At 52.7% G+C, this 20,051-nt stretch overlaps 1 protein-coding gene across 3 annotated transcripts in view; it reads left to right on the forward strand.

Moving 5' to 3' along the window:
• SLCO2B1 (solute carrier organic anion transporter family member 2B1) overlaps nucleotides 1-20,051 on the forward strand; it is a 56,945-nt gene that overhangs the window by 14,819 nt on the left and 22,075 nt on the right. For 2 of the 3 annotated variants that reach the window (XM_062630056.1, XM_062630057.1), the window contains exons 3-7: nucleotides 8,825-8,962; nucleotides 9,054-9,216; nucleotides 10,799-11,026; nucleotides 12,279-12,377; nucleotides 14,335-14,465. In XM_062630056.1, the coding sequence (XP_062486040.1) occupies nucleotides 8,825-8,962; nucleotides 9,054-9,216; nucleotides 10,799-11,026; nucleotides 12,279-12,377; nucleotides 14,335-14,465 (759 nt within the window). Of the gene's footprint in view, nucleotides 1-8,824; nucleotides 8,963-9,053; nucleotides 9,221-10,798; nucleotides 11,027-12,278; nucleotides 12,378-14,334; nucleotides 14,466-20,051 lie in introns of those variants that run through there. The other variant, XM_062630058.1, reaches the window with a different exon arrangement.

Raw genomic sequence — 20,051 nt, forward strand, 5'->3', positions numbered from 1 at the left:
CTGCAGAGGCTGGAGGCACAGCACAGGGTGCCCTGCAGCCCCGAGGGTTCACCCCCATCCTATTTCCATCCAGTCAGCAGTTCTTTCAGTCACCAGCAAGATGGGCTTTAAAGGAAACCCCACTGTCTTTTTCCCTGTGGAGACGTTCTGAAGGGGTTGAAGCTTCAGAGATCCAAGGTGCTGAGGTGCAGTCAGCTTGGTCTGATAGCAGAACCAACACCTCCATTGCTGTGCAGAGGTATCTGTGAAGGGAGATGCAGAGGAAACTCTTAGGGGGGAGTATTTCAGGCCAGACCCGGGCAGAGCAATGCCCATGTCTGCTATTGCTTATGGCTGTTTTGGAGCCTACCCTGAGAAGGGCAGAGGTTTTGGTGGGGACCAGCCCTTGCTCCTGATGGACACCCCACTGCTTGCTTGCTGCTTGGGGAGCTCAGCAGGGAGATCCTGATGGATCTTTCTAGGTCAAAGCAGCTTTGCAGGGATCATTGCAATCACAGCAACCTCAATGAAGCCATGGCCAAGCCTTATCCTGCCTTTGCCAGGCATTATCCTGGGTGCAGCCCATGGCCAAGGAGATCAAATCCTCCTTTCCAATCCTATCCTTAGCATTTGAACTGCTGCAGGACCCGTTTCCAGCCCCCAGGCAGAGCTGACCCGGCCACGCATGTCACCAAGCACACCCCAGTACTCAGCACAGGATGTTTTTCCCCAATCTCCTTTCTTTTTGTGTGGTTTTCTTTTGTGCTTTCAAGAAGTTAGGTCACCGTGTCCGGTTTCTAAATGACTTCCTCAGAAAACATCACTTCAAGCCCAGGGTTTGAATTGCTCTTGCAGATGCACGAAGCCATTGCACAATGTGGTTTATGGGCTTGACATGGCTGGAGGACCAAAAATCACAGCGCTGCAGTTTATATATATAGATGTATCTCCAGAGAGGGAATGTGACTTGAAAACAGATTGCCACGTGTCAAAACGCAGCGAGAGGCTGCCCTTTAGGGAATGACCCATGGTCCCTGAGCTTTTAGAGGTACTGGGCATGAATCCCTATAGTCCATCAGAGCAGGTTAAATCAGGTTTGCTGCTCCTTCCATTGAAGTCCAGCATCTTGTCTTGGCTTTGAGCAGCATTAAGCATCCAATGCTGGACTCATGAGTTTGGGAAAAGCTGCGTATGCAAAGACATGGAGAAGTACTTTGGGATCCTCTGATGGAGACTGCTGCAGAAGGAGGAACCTTTTTGGGAAGGCTATGTGGTTATTATGGTAACAGCTTATCTGCAGATGAAGGGAAGGAGGCTGTGAGTGGTTCGTTGCTTGGCAGCAAAGCATAGTCCACAGTGTGATCCACTGCAGTCAGCAGAAAGAGGTTTTGGCCAATACAACTGGGATATCTGTAAGACCTGAAAGGCCACTTGGACACTGAAGACTGTGGCTGCTGGGGTGGTCACTGCCGGCTCGTCTGAGGTGCACGTTTTCAGGCATCGTGCCATTGATGAGGTTGATGAAGCCCTTTTTGGTAGGGGCACGGGTGGGAAGGTGAGTGACCCCACAGGGATGGCGTAGTCCCATGGACATCTGCTTCCCATCCCTGCCAAACCCTGCCTGTTGCCATCCAGCACCTTGAGGATGTGCCCAATAACGTCTCCCTCTATTGTGCTCTGAGACCGTTCTGCATCCAGCTCTGGGCTTAGAGCAGCTCCAGTGCCTGAAGGGGCTGCAGGAAAGCTGGAGAGGGGCTTGGGACAAGGGCCTGTAGGGCCAGGCCAAGGGGAATGGCTTGAACCTGCCCGAGGGGAGACTGAGATGAGCTCTTAGGCAGAAGCTCTTCCCTGGGAGGGTGCTGAGGTGCTGGCCCAGGGTGCCCAGAGAAGCTGTGGCTGCCCCATCCCTGGCAGTGCTCAAGGCCAGGTTGGACACAGGGGCTTGGAGCAAGCTGCTCTATGGAAGGGGTCCCTGCCCGTGGCAGGGGTTGGAGCTGGATGAGCTTTAAGCTCCCTTCATCCCAACCCATTCCATGATTCTATGACTTAATCATAGACATTCTCCCTCACTGGCAGCTTCAGCCCTTGATGTTCTCTGCTCTCTGCTTTAGTTCAAGAGTAAACCAGAGCTTTCCCCTGCCCCAAGCCTTTATTACCAGTGGGTCTGCACAGTGGCAAAGGCCTTGTGCCCAGTTACACCCAACTGGTGTGGATTAAACTGGAACAAGCTGATTCGCCGCGGATCCCTTTTCCCCTCCCTGTAAGCACAGCCCAGCTCCCAGGCTGTTATCGTGTGCTGAGGCACAAATCCCTTCCTTAGAATAGCAGCAGAAGTCTCCCGAACACATGGGAGCAGCGTGATGAGGACTTCCCTGCGGCAACGGGGGCAGGAGCGGGCGCCTTTCGGAGCCCTCGCGTGGGGGATTCGCTGCCAAGCTGCACGATCCACGCTGGAAACACAACGGAGGCTTTGTGAGGTGTCTGCAGAGCACCAAGAGAGGAGATGTTGGGGTCGAATCCCCCAGTCTGCAGTTTAGGGGCTGCTGAGGATTGGGGTGTTCTCAGTCTCTGCTCTCTTACACGTATGGAGTGGGAGCAGCGATAGTCACCGATGAGATACAGGGCTTGGTAGGGCAAAGCCTGCAAAAATACAGTAAAAATATGCAGAGAAAACACATTTTATATATAAAGTATATAGAATATATATCTAATTATTTATAATATAATTAAATATCATTATAAATTATAATTAATCATTTTATTTAAATGATATTTAATACTATAATTAATAGAATAGAATTTAATATATAATTTAATTATATATTTTATACATTTATAAATAAAAATACAGAGAAAAGCAGAAAATCAATGAATTCCTCCAAAAATCGATGATGGCAGAGAAACTCCTCCTTCGGTGTGTGGTAGAGGGGAGATGCACCCATCCCAGGGCTGACTGTGGAGGATGCAGGCACTGGTTTGGACATCACTGTCTATGGGTGAAGGCAACTCAGCAAAGACCAGGGATGCTGCTCTTCCCTCTGGGAAGATGCCCTCTCCGTGGTGGGAAGTGGTGGTGGCACATCCCCAGAGGAGGAAGGTTGCTCTTCTGGCATGCAAAGGGGTTGTCTGTGGTAGAGGTACCTCGGTACCCAGCACCCTCTGCCCTTGTTCTGGTTGCTGTGGTGGGAGTGATCTCAACACAGAGCCTAAGCAGGCCCTTATAACAACACCTCCGAGCTGTTTATTAAAGCAAGCCATTAATGAACCTCTCCCTTCCTTTCTCCTCAGCTACACCAGTGCCTGTTTGGATTCTCTGGGTTGTTTTAGTTCAACTGATGCAGCAGGGAGGTGGTAGGAGCATGGCAGAGCCGTTGGTGGGGAAAGAGCTGGGCTTGGGGTTGCTCGTGGCTTTCTGTGGGTGCATCCTGCTGTCAGGATCCAGGCCTTGGGAAAGGGTTGGTGTCTGCACACCCAGGTCACCTTCAGACCCTCTCCTGGGGTAACCCATCAGATCCAGGCTGGCTGATCTCATGAGTCCAAGTCCAGGCATGGAAGGACCCCAGCCTCAGGTCCTTGGGAGAAGTCACAGATGGCATGGGATGGTGACACAGGGGATCTGCCTGCCCTGTGACATGGACTGTGTCCCACATCCAGCTGGGAAAGGCATAGGGTGGCATCTGAGACTGCGTGGTCAGCCCTAGACCAAATACCATGGTCCAAATACTATGGCAGGCCCCATAGGAGCCCTGTGATAGATGCACTGCTGGGGCTCGGCCACCCACCACCATCATCCCATTGCGATGGGGCACACTGGGAATCACACGCTAGCGATCACCAGCTCTCTGTGTCTCACCATGGAAGTATTTCCCAGCCTAAAACTGCCCCGTGGTGAGCGTGGTTGTCCACAATGGCTCCCTGAGGAGCAAGAAGGAGACTTACAGGGCTTTAACTGCAAGACCTTCCATTCTGCTGCGTTAGCAAAGTAAATCACCACCACGGGGAAATGGGAAACACACAAACTCTGGGAGATCTTGCAAAAGAGCAGGGTTTTCCTATGTGATTTCCCAGAACCAGTTGACTCGGAATCCCTGTGGAAGCTGGAGAACAATGGTCTTCGCATTCCTCTTTGTTTCTTCCTTCTCAACCATTTCCATCTTGATTTTGACTTTAAATGTTCCCTCCCTTTCTCTGGGGTTCTGTGTCTAAACCCCTTTGTGCAGCATCTACTGCAGTTACGAGGAGGACATCGGGGTTTCTTACAAACCTCTTGGCCTTTGCTCTTTCAACACACGCAGTGCAAAGTGTTAAATGCTGGCTCCTCTCGTGCTGGGGTTTTAGCACGCATTGTATAAAAGGCAAATGCTGAAGGGAAGAGATGGAAGTGTTTAATTAGAACCTGCTATTGATGGCTTGATCTCCAGCAGCTCCGCTGAGCAGCCCCTGGGTATTTCCTTCCCTTCCTTTCATCCTGCTCTTGGATGCCTTTGCAGCTCTTTCATCATCCCTGCTCCCTCCGTGGGACCTGATGCATGCCTGAGGGCTCCTGCAGGGCTGTTTTTAACCACCCCACCAGCTCCTGGGGTTACCCAGGACTCCTGCTCTCCACCTCCAGTTTCCTGAAGCTGCTTCAGTCCCCTCAGGATGCCCCAGCACCAATGATGTCCTCATACCCTTGCATTGACCCTGCCTTTTGCTCGCCCCTATTGCTCATTCCCCAGGACCTGTGGGGTGGACGGCATCTCCAAACCCAAGCAGACTGCAGGCACTCAGGTTGTGGTGCTCTGTGGGCTGCAGAAAGCGCAGGATCCTCCTTCCAGTGCAGGGTTTTGGTCTGGATGAGCAGAGCTGCAGGCAGCAGCTTGCTGGGAGGAATCCAAAACCCTCTGGTGATGAGCATCGTGGTGTGGTCGCATTTCTGGGCTCCTTCCAGCAGCTTCCAGTACTTAAAGGGGACCTACAGGGAACCTGGAGAGGGGCTTTGGACAAGGGCCTGTAGGGCCAGGCCAAGGGGAATGGCTTGAACCTGCCCGAGGGGAGACTGAGCTGAGCTCTTAGGCAGAAGTTGGAACTGGATGAGCTTTAAGATCTCTTCCAACCTGAACCACTCTGTGATTCTGTGATCTGAAGAGCAGGACCATTCCTAGCAAGCGTTTGGGGTGGGTTGGAACCACCCTGTTTTGAAGGCTCAGTGAGTTTGGTAGGATGGATGCAGCCTGTTCCCTTCCCACTGACCTTGGTGTCAGAGTATGGACCCTGGCCAGTTTCGGTTACAGGTATAGACTCATCCTTTGGTACTTAGCCAAAACTAAGCTTGCGTTAGAGTGGAGGGGACCTGAACCAGGGCTCTTGGTGTCACACTCCTCTTCCAAGCCTGCCCTAGGTTTGTGAGTGGACAGGATCCACAGCCTGTGCTTTTAGAGGGTGGGCAGGGATGCTCTAGGTTGGGAGGTTTGTTTCCTGGGAGCTGATACGCACGTGTAATGTGATTTTAATGGCTTGCCTTCATTCATAACAACCCCGCTGTTTGCTGCTTCCCCCTGGGAGCAGGAAGGAGCAGGCTTTGCTGACAGGAAGGGTTCAGATGAAAGCAGGCTTCCTTAGCCCTGCCGAGAGCTCCTGGGGCAGAAGTTCACCGTGGTTGTGCATGTCCGGATGACCTCTGGCAACGTGGAGGTGCCTGTGGCTCCGAGGCAGAGCTGAGCTTGTGCCCTGCAGCAGTTGGGAGAGCTCTAACTCTGTTTACTGGGTCATGCTGCTGTCAGTGATGGTGTCTTCTTCCAGGCACAAAAAGCATCTCTCCTGCCCGTGCAGGTCAAGAGCCAGATGTCCTGAGCAGAAACAGGGATGTAAACAAGCGGCTCTGTGCTGCAGGACAAGCTCAGCACCGCGTGTGCAGCCAGAGCACATGGATCTCTCCAGCAGATCTGGAGCGCCTGAGTCTGCTCCTTCCTTCCTGGGCAGACCAGCAGCCGTGCTGTGATCTGATGGCAAACGGCAAACAGCTCCTGGAGCCAGAACTGGGGTCCTTGCCCGGTGCCGACACCAAGCCACCGCGAGTCCTTTGCAGGGATTTAGCGCTTTAAAGTGCCAATATAGGGGCGAATAAAACACCGGATTCCCATTCCCGACCCATTTTGACCTCCTGAGCTGAAGAGGATGGGGGGGCAGAGGTGGGCAGCTGATGTAAACCATCATGCCATGAAGACCCTGGATACCCGTTGGGCTGTATGCTATGAATGCCTGGGTGAAATACGAATCTAGCTTCGGAATTTCCATCTGAACTCGTGTATTCAGGAAGCAGTGGCCTGGAATAGCCAGGCTGTCCTGCAGGAATGCAGGAGTTTTAGCAAAGCTGGCTCTGGGAAAGCTTCCCTTTGGCTGGGTGACATTGTCCTACTCCAAACATAGGTTGTGACATGAGCCTGGAAAGGGGAAGATCCTGCATTGCATGATGCCAACGCATCACTTGTGGTGGTGGTACCCGTACTCCCGTGCGCCAGCTCTCCGGGAGCCAAGGGAGCTTCACCATCCTCTTTGTGCTGTAAACTGTCCCTCTGCCTGCAGAGCAGTCCGGTTTGGCAGTGACCACGCTTCAGCCCTGGATCAGAATGAGACACAGCGGAAATCAGGGCCAGGCTGAGCAGCTCCTCTGGGTGAAACTGCTCTCTGATGGGAGCTGGCTGCAGATCACACAGAGCCAGAGCAATGCCCTGCCCTGGCCAGGGGCTGGGAACAGCGCTGCCAAAGCAGTGCCTGTGGATCTGGGGTTGCATCCAAGGCTGAGGGCAGCAGCTCTGCGAGGACCCAGGATACCCAGTGCAGAGAGAGGGCTGCACCCCAGAGCGTGAGCAGCAGCTCAGGGAGGGGATCCTGCCCCTCTGCTGTGCTCTGGGGAGACCTGAGAGCAGCTCCAGTGCCTGAAGGGGCTGCAGGAAAGCTGCAGAGGGGCTTGGGACAAGGGATGTAGGGCCAGGCCAAGGGGAATGGCTTTAACCTGCCCGAGGGGAGACTGAGCTGAGCTCTTAGGCAGAAGCTCTTCCGTGGGAGGGTGCTGAGGCGCTGGCACAGGGTGCCCAGAGAAGCTGTGGCTGCCCCATCCCTGGCAGTGTTCAAGGCCAGGTTGGACACAGGGGCTTGGAGCAAGCTGCTCTATGGAAGGGGTCCCTGCCCGTGGCAGAGGGTTGGAGTTGGAGGAGCTTTGAGGTCCCTTCATCCCAAACCACCCTGTGATTCTACGAGCCATCCATTTCCTTAGGGTGTGTGGCCCTTTGTGACGCTTAGTCTGTTTTCACTCATTTTGGGACTGTCGTGGTTTAAACCCAAGACAACTTGTCCACTCGCTCCCAGTGAGTGGTGCCGGGCTGAGAGCAATCGAGGGCTCCCCCCTGGGCCTCTCCCCTTCCTCGCTCCAGGAGGAACAGGGAGGAGGATCGAAAGGGTGCAACTCCTATGGGTTGAGACAGGAACAGTCCAGCAACCAATGTACAACACAAATCACCACCTCTACTATCAACTACAACAATGATAAGGGAATATAACAAGGGAAGAGAATACGATACCATTGGCCAAGAAACGAGTCCGTGTCCTTCCGGGTAACTCCCAGTTACCCCCGTCCCCGGCCATGACGTGCTGTGGTATGGAATACCTCCCTGGCTAGCCCGGGTCAGGCACCCCGTCTCTGCTTCCTCCCGGCTCCCCCTCCTCCCTGGCAGAGCATGAGCCTCACAGAGTCCTTGGTCAGGGTAAACATCACTTAGCAACAACCCAAAACATCGGCATCACCAACAGGCTGGAAGTCAAAACACAGCACTGCACCAGCTACCACGAAGGAGAAACATGACTGCTCCTGCTGGACCCAGGACAGGGACTGAAAGGATGCCTGTGAATGAGCCGTGTAGCAGCAGGAGAGGAGATGGCTTGCCAGCTCCTTGCCTTTGCTAGTCCTTTGCAGGGCTGTGGGTGAAGGGGACGTGGTCTCTGTCCCTATCAGGGCAGTTCATTTGGCACTTGCCGAATGCTTTTTGTGTGAGGGGCAGGAAGAGGGATGCTGCTCTTGGTAATGGTGGGGCAGCTTGAGCCATGTGTTTTCCTGGGCAGCTCAGCACATCCCGAGCCCTGCAAGAGATGAGGTCAGATGTTTTTCTGGGAGGTGACGCTCTCTGACACGATTTCCTCCCCGAAATAGAAAAGAACCGTCACGTTTTCCCAAAGGAGATGTGCCCTTGGGATCCGGAGCTTCACGAGAAGGAAAGGAAATCAGAGAGCCCAAATTATCCCCCCGAGCTTCTCTCCAGAGGAGCTGTTTGCTGCTGTGTTTGGAGGGGCTCGCTCCCATGCCAGGAGAGCTGCTGCCAGCACTGGGAATGGCTGCGTGCCTCGGGCTGGACAGGAGCAGGAGCGTTGTGCAATGTCCCAGTTCCCCTGCTGGATCTCGGGGTCGAAGCCAACACAAACTTGCAGCGTCCCAATGAAGCGATGTGTTGGCCAAAGCCACTTCCAGCTGAAGAAACAGCACCCTCCTCGCAAACACTGACCCTATGGGCGCCGCTGGCAGAGGGCTGTTTAGTGGCCATGACCTCATTTCAGAAGACAATTGATGGTGGGTAATTCAAAGGCTCATGGGGAAAGGTTTATGCCCAATGAATCGTCAAATCATAGAATAGTTTGGGTTGGAAAGGACCTCAAGATCATCCAGTTCCAACCCCCTGCCATGGGCAGGGACACCTCACACCAAACCATGGCACCCAAGGTCTCATCCAGTGATCACGCCTTTGTGTAGGAGCTGCACGGGGTTGTGTTGCAGCTCACAGTAACCGTGCTGGATGCTCTCTTTTTGTCTTGGCAGTTCTTTGTCTTCTGCCACGGGTTTCTGCAGCTCTCCCAGCTCCTGGTCTCTGGTTATCTGAAGAGCTCCATCTCCACCATCGAGAGACGCTACGGCCTCTCCAGCCAGACCTCGGGGCTGCTCGCCTCCTTCAATGAGGTGAAAACCAGTTTGCTTCTCCTGGCGAATGCTCTCCCCACGCTCCTGCTGCCCCCCGGTGAGACCTCTTGGTCTGTGTGTCCTGCTGCAGGTGGGGAACACGCTGCTCATCGTCTTCATCAGTTACTTCGGGAGCCGGGTGCACAGACCTCGCTTCATCGGCTGCGGAGCCATCCTCGTCTCCCTGGCTGGGTTCCTCATGTCTCTGCCCCACTTCATAACGGGACCCTACAAGTATGACCAGTCCGTTGCCAGTAGGTACTCTAGGAGCTTATCTTGTGCCTTTTAGGGACAGTAAAAATGAGACCTTCCCTGGAGGGGTTGGGAGCTGCAGACTGTAGGTTTGCCCTCAAGGAGTTTGAACTGTCTGGGGTTGAAATCATCTCGGTCCTAAGAGGCAATGGATGGTGGAAAGCAGAGCCAGGGGTAGCTGGAACCATGGGGAAAGGCATGAAAAGAATCAGAACATAGGCTGTTCCTGTTTCTCCTTGTCTTCTGCACATCCACACAGCAGACAAACAGCAGGTACTGGGAAAGTCTTCTCCAGCTATGGGGGCTCTCGTCTTCTATATGTTGAACCGAGTTGTCCTCATGCACATGAATTGCTCCCTTATTGTCCTAACGTAGACAAGATAAAGTCTCATGAGCTCTGTCACCTTTATGGGAGGAAACAAGAGGTGCGGGAAGGAGCTTGTCTCATCCCGATGGGGCAGCTCTGGGGGTGAAACAGGGCTCTCTGCCATGGGTGAGTGTTGGATTCACACCTAACTTCTGCCTGTGGGGCATCTCACCTGGCAGCCTCAATGTAGCTGGGCTGTCTGTGGGTTCAAACTGAAACAGGGGGAGATTCAGGTTGGAGATCAGGAAGCAGTTCTTTACTATGAGGGTGCTGAGGCGCTGGCACAGGGTACCCAGAGAAGCTGTGGCTGCCCCATCCCTGGCAGTGCTCAAGGCCAGGTTGGACACAGGGGCTTGGAGCAAGCTGCTCTATGGAAGGGGTCCCTGCCCGTGGCAGGGGTTGGAGCTGGAGGAGCTTTAAGGTCTCTTCCAACCCAAACCATTCCATGGTTCTGCGAGTGCTTTCAGGCTCTAGACCCCACCAGAGAATCAACCTCCTGTGAGAAATGTGCAGCTCTGAATCGCTCGTGGAGGAACAGGTCATGGATTTGGGATTTTCTCCTTGAAATAAGAAGAAGGAATGAGAAAGGAAAGAAAGGAGACAGCCACTGCCTTCTTACCTTCCTAAATCCTGCTGTGAAGCTCCAGCAAACCTTGCAGGAGCCTCCACTAACCACCTTTTCCCTGTCTCATCAGACAGAGCTCAGCTGCAGTCACCAAAGCCTTAATGGGAGATTTAATGGGTGAATAAACCATGGCTGCAAACAGGGGTCAGGAGCTAAGGGCAGTTTGGAAGCCATCAGCCATGCTTTGCAGCAGTGCTGGTGCAGGTGCTGTGTGAGCACTCAGGGCTGCATGTAATGCAGCACAACCGTGGCAATCCTGCTGTAAAGACCACTGTCCTTCCCCAGGGGTTTAAGGAACACGAAGGTGCTGGAATCAGCACTTTCACTTTGACATCCCTTTCTGAGGAAAAGGGGTTCTCATTTCCATCCCTGGCAGTGCTCGAGGCCAGGTTGGACACAGGGGCTTGGAGCAAGCTGCTCTATGGAAGGGGTCCCTGCCCGTGGCAGGGGTTGGGGCTGGAGGAGCTTTAAGCTCCCTTCATCCCCACCCATTCCATGATTCCATGTTTCTATATCTATGTGCTTGCTGCTGTCCTAGGGAAGCTCTTCTTCCATAGAGAGCTCCTTAGTCCTGCTTCCCTTCTCATCACAGGCGTGTTCAGCAACACCACCGACCTGTGCCAGGCCGGGGTCCCGGGCTCCCAGGGGAACACCAGTGATGCCGGCTGCACCCCCCATGCTGCCAGGGAGAACCACGAGGTTCTCCTCGTCATGTTCATCGCCCAGGCGCTGCTGGGCATCGGCGGTGTCCCCATCCAGCCCTTCGGCATCTCCTACATCGACGACTTCGCCAGTGAGAGGAACTCCCCCCTCTATTTGGGTACGGCTGGGGCTGCTGTGGGCAGGCAGGATGAGAGCTGGGCTGGGGCAGCCTGGAGAAGAGAAGGCTCCTGAAGGGGAGACCTGAGAGCAGCTCCAGTGCCTGAAGGGGCTACAGGAAACCCAGAGAGGGGCTTGGGACAAGGTTCAAGGGCAGGTTGGACACAGGGGCTTGGAGCAAGCTGCTCTATGGAAGGGGTCCCTGCCCGTGGCAGGGGTTGGAGCTGGAGGAGCTTTAAGCTCCCTTCCAACCCATTCCATGCTTCTATGATGAAGAGGGCAAATCAGAATTAGGTTGATGATTAGGTGCTAATTGGTGTTAATGAGAGCAGGGGGTTGCTGTATCCCTTCTGCTCTACCCAGTGCTGCAAGGCTCCTGCAGAAACAGTTCATCTGCTTCAAGCTTGTAGAAGCTGCAGAGACCAGGAGTACTGGGAAATATGGTTTAGGGGACACGATGGAGTGATAAGATGCAGAGGAACATCATAACCATGTCTTCCTCCAGAAAGGCTTCATCACAGAGAAGAGGAATAACCTGATCTCTGTTGTTCACAGCAGCTATGGGGTTAAGATGCAGCAGTGAAGACTTTGGTCAGATATGGGGAAAATCATAGGAAGCTCAATAGGCAGGGTCAAGCACCTAGGAAGTAGGCAAGTATCCTTCAGCAGAGGGGGTGCTGGAGAACTGCTTGGTGTCTAGAAGAGATGGCTCAAGGGTGCTGGGATGGTCTTTGCAGGTCTTGCTGGCCCTTTCCTAGCTGAATTGGATAACAAGGGTGGCTGAAAACCAGGTTATTCCCGTCAAGAAACTGGGAGTACTACATTAGATTGTGCTCTGGTACATGCTTCAAACCTCTGAACCCTATTTGAAAGGCTCATCTGTTACAAGGGGGATCTTGTATGCATTTGGGTTTTTTATCAGTATTCCATACGGGAGAGTTTGCTGATAACTTTTATCACCTTAACCTTGTAAATACCATTGCATTTCCTGCCTTTCTTGTGCCAAGGGGCACATCTTGTTCCTGGGTGTATTTCAGTCTTTGTAGGAAGCTGAAGAAAAGGGGAAGGAAGGGTCTGAGTTTTGCAAAACCTTTCCTGTGAAGGGAACATGGAAAGCATGGGGCTGTTGCCCTTCGAATGGTGTGAGGTAGGAAAGCTGCCAGGGGAGCAGCTGTGCTGGAGGAGGATGTGGTGGACCTTGGTCCAGCCCTATCCTGCCTCAGTATTCCCTCTCTGCTCTCACCCCTCTGCAGGCATCTTGTTCTCTGTGACTGTCATCGGGCCAGGGGTGGCCTTCATGCTGGGCTCTGCCATGCTGCGCTTCTACGTGGACATTGACAAAGTCACTGGAGGTGAGCGAAGGTGTCCTTGGAGACCCAGCAGCATCCTTCACACTGCATCCCATGTCCTGAGCCAGCTGCTCTCCGGGCATCCCAATGCCCCATGGGTGAGGGTGCAACCAGGGTGTCCAAAGGAAGCTGGAAAGGGGCTCTGGACAAGGGCCTGTAGGGACAGGACAAGGGGAATGGCTTTAACCTGCCCAAGGGGAGATTGAGTGTCGGGCATGGAGCTGGATGAGCAGTGCGTGTTGATAATACAGATGCATTTAGGAGCTTTGTCTCCTTTTAGGGCCTCTGGTTTACTCCTGCTCACTGCCTTCACCAGTCGTTTTTTGCCCTGGACTTTGTCACTGTATACCTATATGATGTTTGCAGCACAAGAGCACACTCTAGTCTTGAGCTGCCTCCTCCTATGAGGGTTATTGCTGTAGCTATCCATCCTCTTCAGTGGGTGAACCATGGAGAGGTGTCTGCAGTCTTGTCTTACCTGCATCACCTGATGGAGCAATGGGATGAGGGTTTCCTGTTTGCCTGCACACCCTGATGCTCAGTTCTTCTAAACCATCTTCTGCAGATGGACCTTGAGTGAGAAATGTGCCCAAGTAGCCAGAACTGGAGAACACCCAGTTTTAGAGCTATCTTCAGCCTAAAGATGTTTTCACCCCACTGGGACCGGCCAGCGAGCTGTGGCTGCATCATGCTAAACCTAACTGAGCTCCCTAATCTAATTTAACTATGAAACAGCACAACTTGGTGTTTATTCAGGAGGAGATTTAAACCCCCAGTTTGCTGAAGGCATCATGCAGGGAGGAGATGCTCCAGTTGCTTTGGCCTATCGCTTGCTCCCACCATAGATGGGGGATGAGATGCGGCCGCATCCGCTGTGCCGAATCCAGTGAACTGATTTCAGTTTTAATTGCACCCCTCCGGTGAGCACAGCTCACTTGTGTTAAACCTCACCGTGAGCAGAGGCTTCTGGGAGCACTCATTTCCTGGGGTTGCTCGTGACTAGAGCCTAACCACAGGTATCCACTTTCCCTGTGCAAATAGATCTTGGTTCACACTCGCCCCGTTGTGAATTTGCATCCTGGCTCCTGCATGTTCTGTGTTATTAACGCCAAGTACCTTCCCCACAGAAAATGTTAGTTTTGGGGAACAAAACAGGGGGTTCTGTTGGCTGAACTGCAGACCAGGCCCTGGCTGATGGACCAGACTGGTGGGAACAGCTCCATGGTCCAGGTCCTGCTGTGAATCGGGTCCTTGTGTGGGTAGCCAGACTGCAAAGAAATCTAAACCAGTGGTCTTGGATGCTGAAAGTGAACTCTACTTAACTCCATTTTCATCCTAATAAAGGATTTTTTTTAAGGGAAGTCAAAGGGAAAAAAAGGGAAAGGAAAATGAAAAGAAAGGGAAAGGAGAGGGGAAGAGAAAGGAAAGGGAAAGGGAAAGGGAAAGGGAAAGGAAAGGAAAGGAAAGGAAAGGAAAGGAAAGGAAAGGAAAGGAAAGGAAAGGAAAGGAAAGGAAAGGAAAGGAAAGGAAAGGAAAGGGAAAGGGAAAGGGAAAGGAAAAGGAAAGGAAAAGAAAAGGGAAAGGATATGGGCAGATAATATGACTTAATCCCCTTGAGTATTTCCAAGCTTTGTCACAACATGGTTATCCCTTATCTGAAAAGGCTGTGATGGGGATGCTTTCCTTTGCCTTTCCAGCTCGAGGACATCCCTGTCCCAGTTGTCTCCATCCAAAGGGCTCAGTGGGTTTTTAGACGCTAAAAATGGTGATAAGAATGCAATGTGATTTAACACCACGGAATGACCTGGGGGCAAAGGCTGCTCAGCCCCCAAAAGTGATGCTCCCCAGACTGGGAGCCATTGCTTTGGAGCTGGATGATGTTTGGGACACCCATCACCATCGCTTCGGGATCCCTCCGTTCACCTTTGATTTAATACCCATATCTCTATCTGCGTTGCAGGCAAAGTCCAGCTCACGAACAAGGACCCGCGGTGGGTCGGAGCCTGGTGGTTGGGTTTCCTGGTGGCAGCCAGTCTCGTGGCCTTGTCTGCGGTGCCTTATTTCTTCTTTCCACGGGAAATGCCAAAAGAGGTAGGAGAAGGGCTGCAGATTCCCCTTTCTGTATTGCACACAAGCACCTCGTGTGTTCATGTGCGTGTTCGTCCATCACCATCACCGTTTCCTGCTGCATCTGTGGGAAACGCGACTGTGGATGTGGTTGTGATGTTTATAGCTGCATCCCAACATCAGTTGTGAGCTGTGATTTGGTCTCATCTCTCATGTCAGAGGCCCTTGTGTGCTGGGCTCAGTGAAACCCAACGTGGTGCAAGTAGCTTAATGGATGGGATAATTTCCTTGCTGGCCACTGGAGTAGTGCCTATGTGTTGATCCTTCTGCATAGGCAGGATGGGGCTCAGAGCACCCTGCTCTAGTGGAAGGTGTCCATGCCCATGGTAGGGGGTTGGAACTGGATGAGCTTTAAGGTCCCTTCAACCCAATCCCATAGAATTCCATGATTCTATGAGCAGTCCATCTCCTTAGGGTGTGTGACCATTTCCCCGAGATCTCTTCTCTGGCCAAAAGGATTTTAGATGCTTTCCATCCCCTAAACCCCCTGGCTCTATAAAGTCCTCAGTGATAACTGACAGGGAAAAACCTTTAAGAGCCTGAACATGTCACTTCAAGCCAACATCTGCCTGCCTGCAGCTTGTTCAGGGGATGCTTGTCCCTGCCTCTTGCTGGGACTTGGAGTGCTTTACTCCATGGAGTCCTTTACTCCATGCTTACTACCAGGGTTTTTACTCCTCTGGAGCCTTCCTGAGGGCTTCAGTGCTCACTCCAAGCTGCAGAACAGCTCAGAAGGTTCCCAAGCACTTCACTGGCTGCAGGTCCCGAGGGGTAATCCAAACCAAAGCGCTCTTTAAGAGGAGGCATCACGCTCCGGTTTGGAATGTTACAGAAGCTGCTGGGACGCGCTTAGTAGGTGAAATTGCACTCAGTTGATACTCCAGCCTGTGTAACTGCCTTTCACACATGTTTTATCTTGGAGCAGCGTCGAAACTTGCTTGTCTAAACAAGCCCCTGCACTGCCCGGTGCAGAATAATCCTTCATTTCTGCTTCTGCTGCTTGAATTTCCACAGGGATGAGTGATGCTTACAGGGATTTGGGTTCCACGTGCCTGGGAGAATGGGGCTGCTTGTACCAGTTACAGTTCTGGGGGTATTGTAATCTACTCCTGGGTTATGAATCATAGAATAGTTAGGGCTAGAAAGGACCTCAAGGTCATCCAGTTCCACCCCCCCTGCCATGGGCAGGGGCACCTCACACTAAACCATGGCACCCAAGGCTCTGTCCAACCTGGCCTTGAACACTGCCAGGGATGGGGCAGCCACAGCTTCTCTGGGCACCCTGTGCCAGCGCCTCAGCACCCTCACAGGGAAGAGCTTCTGCCTTATCTCCAACCTGAACTTCCCCTGTTTCAGTCTGAACCCATCACCCCTTGTCCTATCACTGCAGTCCCTGATGAAGAGTCCCCTCTCCAGCATCCTTGCAGTCCCCTTCAGACACTGGAAGCTGCTCTGAGGTCTCCACACAGCTTCTCTTCTCCAGGCTCAACAGCCCCAATGTTCTCAGCCTGGCTCCATACAGGAGCTGCTCCAGCCCCTGCTCATCCTCATGGCCTCCTCTGGGCTTGTTCCAGCAGCTCCATGTCCTTCTTATGCTGAGGACACCAGAACTGCACACAATGCTGCAAGGAATGCTGTGAGGTTTGCAAAGGTGCTGTGGTCCTGCAAGGGGATGGGGTGTAAACTGAGGTTAGAGGATGAGGGTGATCCTGCTTTGTCCTCGTGAAGCTTGGTTCGCTTTCCAGTCATTGGCAGATGATCCATGTTAGCAGAATGTGTTCAATGTACAAGGGTGGCACAGTGCATCTCGGGAGAAAGGTCCTTCATTAGGGCTGATGGCAATCTTCGTTTCATAAATGGCTCTTGAGGGAAAATAATGCTCTTTGAAGTGAAACAACTGCACTTTGATTTTGTGCAAGTGCTGCTCTCTGATCAGTCTGAGTGATTGTGAAGAGCTTCAGGGAAGGATTGCTTGGCTGTTGGTTTATAAAGGCAGCAGGAAGGGTTGTGAGTGACTATGGGGAGTGCTCCCACATGGCTGGGCACCCATTTATCCCTTTGCAGCCTGGATCTGCTTCCATTTCTCCCCATTTTACCATTTCCATCAGAAAACTGTTGGAAACCCCTTCTAGTAAAAAATAATGACGGGGCAGTAATGGAAGTGATGGCAAAATTCAAACCCTTGAAGGATGGCGGATGCCAGGACCAGCAGAGTCAGTTCATGACCATCCCATGGGGTTATCAGTGCTGGAGCAGCAGTAAAGGGCTCTGCTTAAGACAGTAAAACAACCCAAAAAGGCTCATGTCCAAACGTTGCCAGATGCTGTGCTGTGTAAAACATCTGTCTGCCGCAGGAGCACTCAGAGCATTGCAGGGAATCTGCATTATCATGGGTGATTTTCCATCGGTATTGCAGAGTGAAAACTAGACATCATTTTCCCTTGCTTGCCCTGGGGGTAAATCAGTGTTTGCTAAGGGTAGGAGCATGACTGCTCCCCCATGGTGAAGGGCAGCCCCCTTTCCTCTCCAGTGAGCTGGAGGCAGCAGCGTCTCAAAGGCCACTGCATTACTGCATCCACCACTGAGCCTCTTGCAGCCAGGGTTCACCTCCAAAAGAGCATCAACCAGGGATATATGACAAAGCCCTGCAGAAGGGATGGGCAGAGTTGTTAAGACGTGATGGAGAACAGAAATGTGTGTCTCCAGGTGTAAAACTCAGCTCTGGTAAAGCTTTGACCCCAGTTTTCATAGACCCATAGAATCCCAGAGTGCTGTGGGTTGAAGGGACCTTAAAGCTCCTCCATCTCCAACCCCTGCCACGGGCAGGGACCCCTTCCACTGGAGCAGCTTGCTCCAAGCCCCTGTGTCCAACCTGGCCTTGAACACTGCCAGGGATGGGGCAGCCACAGCTTCTCTGGGCACCCTGTGCCAGTGCCTCAGCACCCTCCCAGGGAAGAGCTTCTGCCTAAGAGCTCAGCTCAGTCTCCCCTCGGGCAGGTTAAAGACATTCCCCTTGGCCTGTCCCTACAGGCCCTTGTCCCAAGCCCCTCTCCAGCTTTCCTGCAGCCCCTTCAGGCACTGGAGCTGCTCTCAGGTCTCCCCTTCAGGAGCCTTCTCTTCTCCAGGCTGCCCCAGCCCAGCTCTCTCAGCCTGGCTCCAGAGCAGAGCTGCTCCAGCCCTTGCAGCATCTCCATGGCCCTTCCTCTGCCCCAGCTGGAACAGACACCCTTTCCCAGGGGGTCCCTGGTACCACAGTGCTCGTGCTGCAGCTTTCAGGTTTCACCCAGGTATCTTCTCACCACACAGAGCAAAGCTCTTGTTTCTTTTTGTGCTCGGCTCCGGTTTGGGATGGAGAGGGGCAGATGTGGCATTGTGGCGAGGGAAGGGGGGATCCCTGTGCTGTCTCTGCAGCACGAAGCCCCATGCCCTGACATGCAGCAGAGGGGAAGGGAGGGATGGGCTCAGCAAAGGGCTTTACACACCCGCACATCAGCAAGAACGGACACTGTGATAACCTTGGGGTCAACCCTGCCTAAATACAGCTGCAGCTTCAAAGACAATCAGCATTTCCTTTGCTGCCTTTGCTTTCAGGGCTTCTTCCTGTCTAAAGCAGGAATAAAGCAACCAGCAGCCACAAGCTGCAAGCCCTTGAAGCATCAGCTGGGTTTTCCCACCGTGTCTGTAAAGCCCCAGCACAGCATCTTACCCACACCAAATACCCATAGGCACATCAGCCATAACAGCACGTAGGAAAAGCACAGATCTGCTCTGTCCAGAGAAGAAGCTGAGATGATTCTGCGCCACCAGCTATAGGATTCGTTCTTGGAGGCCAAAGGGTCAAGCTGTCTTTGTGTCTGTCTGCAGACCCCTGCCTGTCTCAGTAGGTGAGGAGCCTGCCTGGGAATAACATGACCACATGGAGCTGTGGATGCAGTCCACTGCTGCAGTCCACCAGACGAGATCCCAGTGGTGCAGACAGGCCCATGGCTCAGTCCTTCTCCCTGCCAAAGGGATTATTCCTCTTCTCTGACCCTCACCCTACCTTCATTTGTCCTTTCTCCTGTCTTTACATAACTTATCAGAGCCCTTAGTGGTAAATCCATACCAAACACCCTCCCCTCAATGGGCATCGTGCAGCAAGCACTGACTAGCAGCGCATCCCTCTGCCTCTTTCGAAGCCCGTTTGCCTCCTCCCACCAGCCAAGACAGATCTCCATTACTTATTCTATGACCACATTTCAGCTTCTCTTTTATTTGATAGCCTCTTCCTTTGAAGTTCCGGGGATGATTTGTGCGCTCAGGGTTAACATCGATGATCGTCAGAGTTCTCTCTTTTGATCTTCCTTTGCATAAATCAGTCACTCCAGACACAGAGCATTTTTATTCCTCTGCTTTGATACTTGTCAGTGAGTTTCTGGCACCAAAGCATCCCAAATAAGCCCATTAAGGGATGATCACAGCAAAGCTATGAAGTTGTCATAGAATCATGGAATGGTTGGGTTGGAATGGACCTTAAAGCTCAGCCAGTTCCATCCTGATCCCAGGCAGGGGATGGGAGGATGAGGCTGTTACTGGACAAACTACTTCCAGTCAAAACCATTATTTCCCAATAATTTCAGTTTAATCCTGCCTCCATGAGCCTGAACTCTTTCCCTGGGACTGTGCCCTGGATTATGGGGAACTACAGCATTTGAGCACTTTCCAGTCGCTGAGTAGCCAAAGTTTAGCTCATTCTTTACTCTCTGTTGATGTTGTGTCCCAACCCAGGCAGTTGTATTCTGACTGCTAAAGACTTTCCCTTTAGGAAAGGCCTTTTCTTGGGCACTGTGTCTGTTGCAGGCTCATTGCCTGTTGCACTGCAGCAGGTAAAGCACCTCTCCAGTCGCTGTATCTCTACAGGTGATGGGGAGAGGGTTGGAAAGGGGAAAGGTGATCTCAGGAGCACCTCAAACAGAAGCAGGAGCATTGCCCTTGCTCAGCGTTTCTCCTGTACAAGATCTGTCTTTTCCACCCCATTATCTCCCGGTTCAGGTTTCATTCTGTGACATTCCAGAGTCACACAGAACCAGCCCGTGCAAAGGGGGTGAGTGAGAGACGCTTCCTCCTCGCCCTGACAAAGCCTCCCTGTAATGTCAGCCCTTGTCATCTGCAAACAGATGCCTCGTGAGAAAGCTGGGATGGGTTTTATGGGAAGCAGGTCTACGTGTCCCTGCCATGAACAGGCCCTGGTGCTGTCACGCAACCCTCTCTGGGTATCAGTCCATCCATCAGTGCTTCCCTATTAAGCCGCACTGGAAGTGATGTTTGGACATCACCATTCCTGATGGAGGCGGCCTTGCTTGGCATCAACTCCTGTCCCTCCAGTCCCAAAGCAGGTTTATGATGAGGAGAAGGTCCTGCAGGTACAATGCAGCCAGGACCCCTCCTGCCCTGCCCTGAGGATGCCCCGTGGATGCTGCTCTTGCCTACAAACAGCATTGCAGCAGCATGTCTGAGCCTGCAGGGAGCCTCCTGCCCTTCACCGGGCTCGCTGGGGACTTCCCATCCCCT

This window comes from Pezoporus occidentalis, unplaced genomic scaffold (assembly GCF_034315485.1).
Source record: "Pezoporus occidentalis ecotype Australia unplaced genomic scaffold, CSIRO_AGI_Poc_V1 ctg347, whole genome shotgun sequence".
Classification (NCBI taxonomy): domain Eukaryota; kingdom Metazoa; phylum Chordata; class Aves; order Psittaciformes; family Psittacidae; genus Pezoporus; species Pezoporus occidentalis.